The sequence below is a fragment of the Octopus bimaculoides genome, chromosome 15 (genome assembly GCF_001194135.2).
Source record: "Octopus bimaculoides isolate UCB-OBI-ISO-001 chromosome 15, ASM119413v2, whole genome shotgun sequence".
NCBI lineage: Eukaryota > Metazoa > Mollusca > Cephalopoda > Octopoda > Octopodidae > Octopus > Octopus bimaculoides.
The window spans coordinates 28,450,060-28,465,102 of NC_068995.1; the positions used below are offsets into that span (position 1 = coordinate 28,450,060).

General features: G+C 35.6%; 1 protein-coding gene and 1 long non-coding RNA gene across 2 annotated transcripts in view; one reads left to right on the plus strand and one right to left on the minus strand.

The window, feature by feature from the left end:
• LOC106871965 (protein Wnt-16) overlaps positions 1-8,975 on the plus strand; it is a 254,870-nt gene extending 245,895 nt beyond the window's left edge. The window contains exon 4 of the mRNA XM_052973214.1: positions 8,309-8,975. Within this exon, the coding sequence (XP_052829174.1) occupies positions 8,309-8,773 (465 nt within the window). The 3' untranslated portion in view covers positions 8,774-8,975. The remainder of the gene's footprint in view (positions 1-8,308) is intronic.
• On the minus strand, positions 4,228-10,074 carry LOC128249501 (uncharacterized). Its single transcript, XR_008265609.1, has 2 exons — positions 9,996-10,074; positions 4,228-4,654 (listed from the first exon to the last, which is right to left on the minus strand). It is a non-coding gene; the product is annotated as an uncharacterized LOC128249501 (long non-coding RNA).
• Positions 10,075-15,043: the final 4,969 nt, after the last annotated feature.

Genomic DNA, 15,043 nt, shown 5'->3' on the forward strand with positions numbered 1-15,043 from the left:
CCCAGTTTACACACGCAAATTCACAGGTATTTAAGAAAAAAAAAAAAAAAATTCATGAATGGATGTTTTCACAGCGATAATGCTCTTCTCAGTACATGAGTCGTTCCAGTTAGCACGATTTTTTGCACTTCCTGTAGGGATGGTAAGCCTGGTATCATTTTCAAATAGGTTTCAGTACCTTTTTTTTTATCATTCCTAGAGATCCTACAATCACTGGTATGGTAGTCGCCTTGAGGTGCCACATTTCATCTGTCTTTGTGTTCTGAGTTCAAATTCCGCCGAGATCGACCTTGCGTTTCATTCTTTCGGGGTCGATAAAATAAGTACCAGTTGAAAACTGGGGTCGATGCAATCGACTCCTCCTCTCCCCCAAAATTGCTGCCCTTGTTGAAAATTTTGAAACCATTATTATTATTATTATTAGTTTTTCTCTTTCCTTCAACTCTGTTTCCATTTCTTGCCGAGTGTCTTTCCGACATCTACGACGCAAAACAACCTCACTGTATTTATTGATAGGCCAGTAAAATAGACACACCAGATTGTTCATTTACAAAATCATATAAAATTATGTAGAAAAGAAGTTATTTATTTGGAAGGTAATCGTTCTCACAACGACAATGCTCTACTCAATACATGTGACGTACCACTTAAAACAATCCTTTACTTCTTGCCGAGATGGTACGCTAGAGATATTTCCACAATTTTCATTTTTTATCATCACTAGTGCTCCTACAATTACTGGTATTGTAATTGCCTTGAGATGCCACTGTTTTTCGATTTCAATGAACAAATCTTTATATTTTCTGAGCTTGTGAAATTCTTTTGCTGAAATATTATGATCACAAAGGATACTTGTGTCAATCAAAAAACAGATTTTGCTATTTTTGTCTTTTGTAATATCCGGTTTATTAGCTTTGATGGCTGATCTGTATGTACTGGAAAGTTCCAAAGTATCCTTACACTGTTTCCCTCAGTTACAGTCTTGGGGTGATGCTTATACTACTTGTCGACAGTTGTGATTTTATAATTCTGCCTTGATTTATACTCTTCTGGTGCTAAAACTTTACATCTGGAGATTAAGTGGTCTACTGTTTCAATCTCCCCATTGCAGAATCGGCACTTTATTCTACTTCATTTTTCATCACACTGGTTTGGTAGTTCCGGATCAATAAGATTTAATCTTGAGCAACAAAAATGAAGCCTTCGCTCTCTACCTTTAGCTCTGAGCTTCGTAGTCACTCATGAGTGGCGGGTCAATATCAGCTTGTTTGCTACGGGCCACATATTTGCCATGCAGAGGTTTCTGCTCTCACCTACCAGCCAATTGACTATGCACTTTTTTCTTTGTCATTAATTTTGATTTTTTTGCCACCACAGTTGCCACACTTCCCTCGGGCTGTTCAACCTGAATATCATTAATGAAATCAATTACAAATTGTTTACTCTCCTTCAAGATAGAATGAAACTTCTTACACTTCTCTGATTTGCAATGAGTTTTAGCATACAATCATCAGTTGTTTCAAGATATTTGGCCAATCCAATTGCGGTGGTTTTCTAAGAAGTTAAAACTGGATCAAGCATCAACCACCTTGGGCTCTGTAAAGGTAGAGATGATCCACATCTGCCTTTGGGTGGTGCATCAGCAGCTTACGAATTTTTCAATCAATTTTCCTTATTATACTGATATTTCAGTTCAACACATTGAAGCTATAAGTAACAATTTAAACTGCTAAGGAATTTATGGCTAACAACTTGTTATAGATATTTAATTCAGATTTCATAACAGCTCATTCTCTCCTATTAAGTGCCTGTCAGATCTTTTTTCATTCCTACATGTTGAATGCCAGAGCCTTCGTTCATTCCCAGGTATTTATAAGTTTGTTCCTGTTCAAGTTCTTTTATAACTGTGTCAACAGCTAACACTACTGGATTTGAGATTATCAATTTCCTTTTCTTGAACGTGGCTTTGGCACACTTATCGAGACCAGACTCCATCCCAGTATCATCACTGAATGCTCATCATTGTCTTTGCCATAGTTAAGTCATCCACATGAAATAGGTGGTTTATTTTCTTGTCGATTATATAACAATACCCTGTTCTGTTAAGTTCAATTGCAAAGAGTATTAGAGCTATCTCAAAAATTTGTTTGATGTTAGTACTCCTTAAAATGATATAATTGGAGATTCGTGTTCTACAATGACATGCTTCGGAACGTTTGAAATTGCTGGAGAAATTATGAAGAATCCATTGATTTCAGGCCTACAAAAGCCTTTTTGTAATCAATCCATGCGGAACTGAGATGTCTGCGTTTATTATAACAGTTCTCAAGGATCATTCGATTATTTAAGAGTTGATTTTCGTATCCATATGAGCCTCCAGGCAGCCTTTCTGTTCAGTGTGGAAAATATTGTTCACTTGCATTTGCATATGTTTTCTCCACAAGAATAGAAGTTAAAATTTTATAAGTGGCGATACTGGACTAACTTTTCGTGTGTGCTCGGGGGCGATGATAGCCCGAAATTTGGTATCCTATCTTTACCGGGCGATTTCCATTTACGAGCCCTTCTAAGTGCCATCCTTATATATGCTACTGAGATTTCTTCCCAGGTTGTATGCTTGTTCTGGTAAATTTTGGTAGGGTCCTTCGCTGAGTTTAATCTAATCAATATTTTCATTGTATGTATTCTCATCGCTACAAATCCTGTTGCAAAACTTTTCACTTTCTTAAATGGGAGTAGGGTCTTCAATAGTTATGTTTTCCTTCCCTATTTCTTTGTAAAATGTTTTGGCATTGGATGTGAACAGCCTGTTTTGCTTGTAAAAATTGTTTCTTTTCTTAAACCTTCGTATTCTTCGAGCTTTTGCTTGAAACTGTTCTCTATGTACAGTGCCCGAACATTGCCTGACCTGTGAAGTTATGTCAAACACTTGCCACGTGTAGGACAGATCCAGCCATCGGATTACTTCATCGTGAAAATCGCCTCGTCGTCTTCCTTTGGTGGACGTGATTCAGAAGGCTTGAAGGCAAGCATTTTCCTCTTCCGCCAAGCCCTCATCAACTTTTTCAGATTATACTTGGTGAAAAGAGTGATCTTGGAGAGGGGGGTGCTATCTCCCGGTACGTTTGTTGAAAGGTGGATGAATATAGCAAGGATGGCTCGAGTAAGTGGACCTACTCTAAGCATGTGCCTATAGACTGAAATTTACTGAGAGGGGCACTTACCATGGTACACCTGGTGAGTTGTCTTTTTGGGTGGGTAATTTCATGTGTGTTGTGTGAATGGTATAATGAGTTTCAGTGTCAGGCAGTGATTGACTAGTATACGTGACGTGCGGTTTGTGTTGAATTAATGGGCTGCAACAATACAGACTATGAGCTGCTAATGTTAAATAATGCAAGAGTGCTGTTGTGTTATTTTATTAGATATCATTCGTATAGATTCGTATGCGCTGTGTGAATTGTTTTATTTCCTTAAGTTCTTATTGTTGTATAAGGATGTGTAATAAGCAGAGAGTGTACTGCTTCAGTTTTGTTAGTCAATTGAATGTAACTTGGCGTAAGATGTGGTACATATCTAATGACGCTTGGGAGAGGAATACCTGTGTAGGTATGGTTTGTATATTTCTATTTATATTTTTTTATGAAGCCTAATGCTCCTATTATCTTTGCTTTCATGATTCACCCACTGTACTTTCATTTGAAGCTACTTGTGTTTTGACATTTTTTTACCTTCTTTTTGGAAATGTTTGTGTGAGAAAGATCGAGATGTAAAGCAATGTACAGATATTTCGTTCCTTGTCTGAACTCTTTAGTTAGTTTGAAGAGGCATATATCATGTCATTTTGACCAGGTCGTTGTCATGTGACGTGTTTGCTATATGTTTATACATGTCCACTTTCATTTTGAAGTTTTGGCACATTGACCAGAGGCCATATCTACAAACTCTATATCCAGATTTGGCAAGGATTTAGCACTCGGACTTTATGTTCTAAATTGTCTCTTTGTCAGCACTTAATGTTAGCATTTCTTTCACTTTGTTATTTCTATTGTTGTTTGTGACTAGTTTGTGTAACTCGAATCAGATCTGTTGGTCTTATTTTTGAGACCTTTTTGGCGTTTGCTCTAGAATATATCCTCTCTTTCTATTCTTAAGAGACCTTGGCCATACAAAATCACATGTGAATTTGATTGAACAGGGTAAAAGAATTTAAAGTTAATGCGAATATGAATTATTCTTTTGTTCTTTTATTCTTTTACTTGTTTCAGTCATTTGACTGTGGCCATGCTGGAGCACTGCTTTTTTTTTGTCGAAGAAATCGACTCCTGGACTTATTCTTTGTAAGCCTGATACTTACTCCATCGAACACTCCTGCCGAACTGATAAGTTACGGGGATGTAAACATACCAACATTGGTTGTCAAGCGATGGAGGCGGGAACTAACAGACACAAACACACATATAAATACATACATATACATATATATACATATATATGATGGGCTTTCAGTTTCCATCGATCAAATCCACTCAAAAGATTTTGGTCTGCTCAAAGCTATAGTAGGAGACACTTGCCCAAGGTGCCACGCAGCGGGACTGAACCCGGAACCATGTGGTTGGGAAGCAAGCTTCTTACCATACAGCCACTCCTGCACCTGCAAAACAAACAATTTATTTACTGCATTACATGTGTACAATACAATGAGAACTATATCGGCCAAACAAGAACAAAATTAAGGAACCGAGTCAGACTACATAAACAACAAATTAAGAATCCATCCTTAAGAAATTTCCATATAGGGAACATAGGAATATTTATGCGCATAGGAAATTTAAAATATTCCTTTTTCAAAATGAAAGAAGAATATTGTTAATTACAGAAGATAATAAAGGAATGTGTCATAAAAATTTTCGATCTGGTGACTGTCGTCACTGTACATTAATACTACTATACAGATATATACATGTGTGTTTGAAAAGCTGGAGATAGCAAAAGTCCATTCATAAAAACCTTCTGTCAGGTCTGATTTAGCGACTATTTTTAAGGATTACTTTTAATTAATAATTTTTAACTTACAATTTTTTTTTTCAAATATTGTGAATATATCAAGAAATTTTCCTTCATTTCTTTACACTCACACACTTTCTCTCTCTCTCTCACACACACACACACACACACACACACACACTGACACACACACATATGTATATGTGTGTATGTGTGCGTGTGTGTGCGTGCGTGTGCGTACGTGCGCGCGAATGTATGTCTTTATTCTGTTTGTGATTATTCAAATTCTTCCTCTGAGGAAGGAGCTGGTTTCTGATAAAGATAAAAAGCTCTATCGGTGAAATGTAAATAACAAAAACAATGGGATCTATTTTAAAACGGGGGCCACATTTTTCATTAATGTTTTACGTAGTGTTTTTGGTACGGAAAGACTTTCAAACTTCGTATACTTATCTATTTTGTGTTATAGAACAGAAAAATATTTTTGTATTCGAATTTATTTCATGTAAAAAATTGTCTTATTTCGATAATTTCAACCAATCACTGACAAGTATTCAGTTGTTTACATTTACTCCTTTGGCTGATTAAGCGATGTAAAGTGTATTTAATCTCCATACCTTCGTTTTATTTGCTTTTTTCATTTTAAATTTGCTTTAACCCTAACCCTAACCCTAACCCTAGGGTTAGGGTTAGGGTTAGGGTTAATTGTTTCAGAATCGTTTGGTTATGTAGTCGGCACTTAATGTATATCGGCTGAATGGACGTCAGTGATTGGTTGAAATTACAGAAATACGACAACTTTAACATGGAATAACTTATGGATTTCTTTTTTTTTAAAGAAGACTAAGAGAAAAAGATGTTTTATATGTCACATTCTACCAGTGTTCCAAGTTTCAAAGTGTTTCGTTAATGAAAAATGTGACCCCCGTTTTAAAAAAGATCCAAACAATGTCACATTTTAAACTTGAGAAAAGTTTTGCATAGTTTTACTGTTCCTCTTACAGATTGTAGTTGCAATGTGCGAGTTGAGTGATTTCTTTTTCTGAAAACCCTAGCTTATCCAGATTGTCATTTAGGTATTTATTCACAAAAACAAGTGCGCCAATGACTATTTGTGTAACTGTTTAGTTTATAATCTGAATCTGAATAAGGAAGCTAGAAGTTTCGAAGTAATTCTCCATAATTATCCTATTTCTCTTTGATTTTCAAAGAGATATTCACATCGGCAGGACAGCTGATCTCTATGACGGTGCATATATTTTCTTGTCTGTCCCAAACAAAAATATCCAGCCTGTTATGTTTACACTTGGCAGATGTTTTGATGAGAATGTTCCACCAGTATTCCTTGTTTAGATATTTGTGTTTATATTCAATAACAGAGGGATTCTCTATATTTATTCCAGGACAGCCTCTTTTTCTGAATGCCATTATATATTGATTTTTGATACTGTCGTATCGCATAAAGAGATAATATCTTGATAACAATTTGGGGTAACTGTAGGCTATTTTTCATAGAGATATGACATAATATACATTTTCAGTTGCATCTTGGAGCTCCAAGTGCTTCACTGTCTCTTTCATTTATTAGGTATTTAGTAATAATCGCCTGTTCTTAAATTACAAATGCACAATTTTCGAGGCGACGCGATGTAGCGGTCATGAATCCTAGAGAGGCTTCGTTTCATGTCGATATTACTGTCTTCTTCAAGTCTTCGGGAAACATACCTATGCATAGTCTTTTTTAGATATACTGAATATTTCACATCCAGTCTTCTCTGAGGTATGTTACTCCATCTATTTTGGGTTTGTATGGAAGGTCATGAAGAAGTGATAGCTTTCTGGGGATCTCGCTGCTAACGCGTAGAATATTCTTCTTCTTCACTTTTCAGCACCAAGTTAATGTATTTATTTTTGCGGTGTTGTTTAGCAAGTACTGTCTGAGAGAGACTATACGAATTCAAAGACTGTCTGCACTAATCTCTAATCTCTACTTTCTTAATTTCTTCTTAGGTAAAACCTAAGAACAGGTAGAACACTATTTCAGTGGAGGTTTCTAGTTGATGTCAGTATTGTGCGTGTTTTAACGTCTATGGAGTAAATTTCCTCTACAGACCAGCCAAATATCCTAAATATTGGAATCAGCACTATAACTGCAAACGCATTGTGGGATATTGTCTTGTAAAAGGAGAGTTTCGGCTGCCATATTTTTCTAAGTCTGGCATAATATTCTCGGGTCACATGTATGTATGTATGTATGTATGTATGTATGTATGTATGTATGTATGTATGTATGTATGCCACTATTCAGTTTATTTCAAAATTTCTTGCCAATAGAGAAAGAACCAGTTTCTAACCTAGATCATTGGAATTTCAGCATCAACAGCAAGGTATTTTTGTTTGTTTGTTTGTATGTATGTATGTATATATGTATGTATGTATGTATGTATGTATGTATGTATGTATGTATGTATGTATGTATGTGCAGATTTGTATGTTTTATGTATGTATTCTCATGCATATAGTTGCATATGTAGACATGCTCATATATATTTAAATGAAAAACTTCTCGAAAGTTTTAATGTATGTATGTATTTATGTATGTAAGTATGTATTTATGTATGTATGTATGCATATATGCATGCATGCATATTAAAAGGGTGGTAGCATGTCTGATAAGCTATAGAAATCATAGATTTTGAGTTAGTGTCTCTTACATGTATTTGTCATTGAATATGGTTCTTCACTTTCTATACTAGTTAAGATCATTTATATATCCATTAAATATTGATGTTCTTAAGAAGTATTTTGTGTTTTTATTTAAAAAATGTAGTTACAGCTAGTATTCTTTTATAAACTTCATTACTAAATGTTGTTATTTAAGTCAGACTTGATCAAATACAGTGTTCAAAGGCGTCTCAGCTATAAGCAAAGTGGTTTTCTTTTAATGTATAGTGAGTTTATGACTACCTCATCTACCTTATCATTTGAGAAGGATGGGTTCTACTGAAGATGTTGTTATAACTCTAAATATTGGTGTGTGTATTAATTCACTCTACCTCAGCCATCATTTTATACAAGATAAACCCTCCCTATATCAAATTTACTAAACTGATAGTGTCCAGTAGAAGAATATTGATCACAACAAGTAAAGTTCATCTGGTGATACTACAGAATGTGAGAATGTAACTTTAAATCTTTAATGAATGTTTAACCTTATAACAATCTCTATCACGTTTAAGCCATTAATCTAATACTGAACTTTTCGTTTCTCTCTTCTTTTTTTTTTTCTTTTTTTTGAAAGGTTGTTGAAAAGGAAATGAAAATGCAATGCCGCTGTCATGGAGTGTCAGGATCATGTGCGGTGAAGACTTGTTGGCGAAGTCTTCCAATGTTCCACAAAATCGGAGCACATCTCAAGAAATTATATGAAACTGCCGTGATCGTTGTGTCCCGTTCACGGAAAAAATTACGACGACGTGACAAAACTAAGCGTCACTTGCCTATTCCCAAAGACAAACTTGTGCATATGCACCGTTCTAGAAATTACTGTCGAACCGATCCGAGCCGTGGTATAACAGGCACAAGAGGACGCCTATGCAACAAGACACTCGACGGTCCCGGAAGTTGTAGTCTTCTTTGTTGTGGTCGTGGTTACAATACGCAAGTAGTACGATACGTAAATCGATGTCACTGTAAATTCCATTGGTGTTGCTTTGTCACGTGCAAATCATGTGAAAGTATGGTAGATGTGCATACGTGCAAGTAATGAGGCATAATATATTGAAGACAACAACAGATTGAGAAATTATAATGACAATTGTTATCATAATTGTAACGCTTTTGTTTACATCCACAAAAGCTCAGACATTTCTTGGAGAGAGGTATTATAGATACAGTCAATTCTAGTATGTAATTGTTACATATTTTAATTTAAAAACATTTCTTAGATAAAAGCACGCACACATACACACAGATGGATGCATACATACTTATAGATATGTATGTGTGTGTGTATATATATATATATATATATATATATATATATATATGTATGTATGTATGTATGTATGTATGTATATATGTATATGTCGTCAGTGTATCATATATCTGAAAAAGAAGCACACTCTAAAAGTTAGTGCAGTAATGTAATTAGTTAAATATATGTCTGGTCATATATCTCTAGATAGTATACATACAAATACATACAGTTATATACAGATACATATATATAATGTGTATATATATATATATATATATATATATATATATATATATATATATATATATTATATATATGTATATATATATATATTCGCTTATAAGTACATACAAGCACTCGCATGCACGCACACATTCACATACACACATATATGTTATTACACCGGCTGAAGTATAAGAAACTATGGTCAAGACAGTCTGTAGGCGCATGTATCTAGCTGGCATAGAATGACGTTCTTGTATGCAGGATGGATCATGATTCAGAAGGAAAATTTCAACCCTTTTGTAAATTGTAAGAGGTGACATCACTCTGAAATAATTGGAATTAATTTGAAATAACTGGATGAAAAAGTTGATACTAACGACTGAGTTGAATAAGATATTAGAGAAGCAGGCATACGCTCTTGGTGAATAGAGGCAAGAGTGGGAGGAGGTGGGTGAAAGGAAAGGTGCGGAGCCCGTAGGTTAAAAAGTGGTGAACGATATTAGAATACATGGTGCTACACAATGGGTAAAGTATAAAAATGTAAACTTATTAAATAAATTATAAAATACATAAAACCAACAAATCGGACCAAGGCTCGAATGTTCTGGATGATTATTCGCTGAGAATGCTTAGATAGTAAAGTTTTGGGTATTAGCTGCATGTACAGGATGTCCAAAAATTAACAATCTATTTCAATGAAATCGGGCAAATGAAAATAAAATTGACAGAATTTATTGTTTATTACTTATTATGATACCAAAACAAATAGATTTATAAATCTTACCTCAAAACTTTATTGAAAATTTTTAATACGTACTCCGTCTGTATCTCTGTGAATTTCCAATCTATCCTTAGCGTTGCGAAACACATTTTGAAGCAGTTCAGGAGTTATCTCCTGCGCTGCTAACTGAATGCGTTCTTTAAGTTCAGCTAAACTATTGCTCCATCTTGGAGATGGAGGTAGAAGAAATGATTGCTACCAAATTGAAAAAAGCTGTCGTGGACAGATAAGCCGGGATCCAACAGCAATGAAAATAAAATTATAAAAAATTATAAAAATTATAAAATTATAAGCAAAATTTAAAATTATAAGTAAAATTTAAAATTTATACACTTTTAATACGTATTAAACATATATAAAAGTATTTAACACATATTAAACATAAATAAAAGTGATTTTTTTAATAGATTGTCCGATTTCACTGAAATAGATAGTTAACTCTGAGACACCCTGTACAATGGGTTACGTGGGTATCTGTACCTAACCTAGTTTTTTAAATATATGTTTAAGCTTTAGAAACCTACATGTAAGCAAAAAGTGTCATTTTGAAGTGTGTATCATGCCCCGAAAAAGTCATGTTAGCTTTGAGTGCGACAAGCAACTGACGAGGATAAGGATTAGAAACAGAGCCTGATATCCTTACTAGAGCAATCTCAAGTATTTGTTTGGAATATCGAAGTTGAGATCATTGGAAGGGTATAGTATTCATGTATATCTGGAAGCCTTACTAGTTGCTACTCTGCCACTGGAGGGCGTGAGAAAGAAACACCTCTGTGTTGTAGATCTCAGCATTAGATACTTCAAAAATTCTTCCAAGATATGAGAAGGCAAGCTTCTTATATCTTTCCAATACATTTCAAAATCATTTCAATACATTTTGAAAGGTGTAATATTGCGACATCATAGAAAATTATGTGAAAATGCTGAGAAAATTGTGGACGTGGTGAAAGGGATAAGTGGGTATGGAAATATTTAAGTAAATACTAGATCTGATATACTGTAGGCTAGCGCTTGTCTCCTGTTATTCAAACGGCAGAACAGATCCGTGTGAGTATCCCAGACATAGGATCGAAAATCAACCCTTCCAGTGAATTCATCTTCCATATCCAGGCAAACACCCTGGTGGATCTAGTGAAAATGTCAGATTCGCTGCACTTGAGCCTATTTTGTGGCATAACATAATTTACACATTTGGTAACACTTTATGCTCACATTTAGATTTCTGAAACTTATTCGATCAACAATCAGACTGAAGCCTAATAGACTTGTGATCGGTTGTACATACATGTAACACTTGCCTGGGTTTTCAAACCCGCTCTGAAGACTGATTAACGTACTGTATACTTATGCGGTTGTTGCCATTTAAACGAACAATCATCTCAAATATTCTAGCCTTGGTGAAATAATTTGATGTTATAATATTTTACGGATTCTTTGATATACTTAGTATTTTTATGTTTAGCATATTGTATTTATCATGCTGTGTTATAAATTGAAATATCATATCCCGATGCATTCTCTGATATTCCCTAGCCGCTTTCTCTTCAATCTCATTCCCTACCTCACTCAACTGAGTATATCTACTCCCAAAAGTTCATGTTTCAGATGAAAACAAAAGCTGGTCAATTTTTTCATGTGAGTCATGATCCACTCTTCTGTGGATCATGACTCACATTTGAGTCTGTGCCCAGCCATCATGATACTTGTGTTTATTTGCTATCTTGGACATTGTTATTTATTCTTCACTCAGTCTCTGGTCTGATTTATATGCTGGAAATTTGGGGAAACTCCAAAGTAACAGTCAATTGTACTAATATGGGATAATAAGTTATTCTACACGAATGTAGGTAATTTTGCCACCGGTAAATTCGCTACTGAAACTGACCTCACATCGGAATCACTGGACGCAGGTCCATACGGTTGAGTGGTAACGCCCAACCAGGTTACGAAATTTATTGTTGCATCCCTCACAAATGTTATTCGTGTGCAGATTTCCATTTACTGTGGCGTCGTGTTGATTCCACAACTCCGGCGGAAACATGGTTGGGGCGTGGCGAAGATTCATAACTAATCCGCCTGCATCGCGTTGACGATATAAGCCAAAGACATAAGTTGAATCAAAATAGTCCAAAAGGTCCTGCGCTTCGTTAGGTGCAATGTTCCTCAGAACTTGCATCCCCGCTTGAACTTGTGGCAGTGGTAAGAAAGCCAGGCCATCGAGCATTCCAACAAAATTTTGGAATTCTTCGTCGGTGTTATACGGATTTGTTAAGTCGAGGTCCTGGATTTTCTGACACGTGCTTTGAATCAACTGGTAAAAACAACCCTGCCTACTGGCGTTCTGCTCCCAAACGGTTTGCACGGAGCGAAGAACGGCATCCTCGAAATCCGTCATGATGGTGTCAAGTTGTACCGGTAGAGAAGGTTGTTGACGTTTATTGACAAGAGCTTGGAGGAGTTCTTGGTACGTTTCGCGATATTTATTTGGCAGCAGAACGGAAACCAAAGTTACGTAATTGTTTCCGAGTGGGACACATATTATATTGAGTTGGGAGAAAACACCAGGCGCCATCGCGAAATTCCCGTCCATGAACCAATGATAGGCTCTTATCAGTTCCTTAATTTCCTGTTCAGTTGCAAAAGCAAGAATTCTGTCATCGCGGTTTGGGCGTATAATACGAAATGTTCTCCGCGTGTTGTTTTATATTCCGTTTCATGACATCTCGTACCTTGGCCATTTTCATCTGGTCGTCGTCAATCGGATGATCACGTATTTGTCCGAGTTTTGGTTCATCTCGCTGAAGGTCGGTGGACAACTTTTCGCGACATCATAATCCCGTCGGACACAAACCCAATACATCTGGGTCTGTCCTCTCTTTTTCTTCGTATGAATATGCCCGAGTGGTAAAAAAAAAAACCGGGATCGAAATTTCTGGGGACGAATTTTCCTGTGGCGAAATTACCGAGCACCATTCTACACTACCATGGTATTGAGTACTCTTTCGCGCATTCTTTACAACTTATATATATATATGCACACACACACACACACACACACACACACACACACACACACACACACACACACACACACACACACACACACACACACACACACACACACACACACACTCGTAGGCACGCACACATTTTTAAATAATTACTCTTACAAGACAAGTTCACTTTCCTTTTCCTTTCTTTTTCATCAGAATGACACTGGGAACATTGGGGAGCATGAGGGAAAGTATCGTTATACATATGTGTGAAAAGATAAGGTTTGGATAGTATAGGGTGGTAGTCAGTTGCAGTCAGTTTGCTGGTCACCTGATTTTGAATTACTTGCGTGTGTAAAGAATGTGAGGACGAGTAAAGCGAATTGTAGTATTAAGGACGGATTGAGAGTGTTTGTTATCAAAGAACAGAGACAAAGGGTAGTATTGTTTGGGATGAAACAGGGGTGAAGGAGATGTATGAAGAGGAATTGCATGTTCATGTAATAAATAAATGAAATAAATTAATAAGTATATCAATCAATGAGTAAAAGGGTAAAATAACGAGCAGATCTTGGTAGTTATAGTTGCCAGTATAATCGTCAAAACACCAAGTACTCTTTTCTCATGAACCCGTTTGTCATTAAATTCGTCATCCTTATTAAAATATTAGAGAATATTAAAATATGAGTAAAAATATTGAATTGAATTTAATGACAAACGGGTTTATGAGAAAATTATTTAAAGTATAAAAGGAATAAACTTCAAAGATATTAAACTTTAGAAGGTTGGATTAAAGATCGTCTTATACAAATTAAATCAGGGATGATTATTATTACTTAATAATATTAAACCATAAAAGTTTTTGAAGATTAATAGATTAAAACAATTAAACAGAGTAACAAACTACAACAGTGTCTAATTGTTTTAATCTCGTAATATTGGTTAACTAGAGATAATACTTTGTATGATATTAGCTTAAAAGCATTTTTTCTTAGCTCTAAGATCACTGGAAATTCTCTCGACTTAAGTATTTATTCTCGATATTCTATATTCTAAACCTAATTCTCAAAAGCCTATTTATCAGTAAATAAAACTATGTCACTGTCTCATTCTAACGATTCAATATACTCCACCGGATGATGGTGATGATTACGATTGATCTAGTTATTCTTTCACATATTTATTTTATTTAATTAATCTGCAATCCATTCCTCATCTCTTTTCTTTCAATATTTTTAAAAGGCTCGCCGAGGTTGAATTTCCTTTCATCCTTTCGGGGTCGATAAATTAAGTGACAGTTGCGTACTGGGGTCGATCTAATCGACTTCCCCCTCACATTCAGTTACCTTTACAGGGCTACATGTTTTATTACAAGTAATATTGTCCTCTTTCTTTCTTTCTTTCTTTCTTTCTTTCTTTCTTTCTCTCTCTCTCTCTCTCTCTCTCTCTCTCTCTCTCTCTCACACACACACACACGAAGATACATATGTGTGCGTGTGTGTTTGTGTTATTGTATGTGTGTCTGTGTATATGTGTACGTGCGTGCGCACACCATTTTATTGAAGCCAAAACAATTTCACAAACTGTAACTCAAAGTTTCACGCAACTGTTCAATACAAATAAAATAATTTATAAAATTGTAAGTATATATAGATATTCTTGGACACAAATGCAATGAATAAGCATTTAAAGTCTACTGGGAAACTTCTTTTTAAAATAGCAGTGTACAGTTGGATGAAAAATGAACTGACCGTAACGGAAAAGAATATAAACAATAGCTGAATCAAAAACAAAAAATTATTTCATCTTCCAATATAATAAATTGCAAAGTGTGTCCCTATCGGTCACGTTGTAGGCAAAGACGAGTAAAACACCAGGCGAAGTAGCAGTACGTGCCGGTGAGAGATGCTAAGGCAGGCGAACAATATTTAAAGGTTTTGCTCCGGAGACGCTAGGGAAAGAAGAGTAAAACAAGAAACGGAAAGGTAGTCAGCTGACAGTCAGAGGCGGCTAACTGCAGGCGAACTGTAGTGAGCTCTGAATCCACCAGTATTTTAA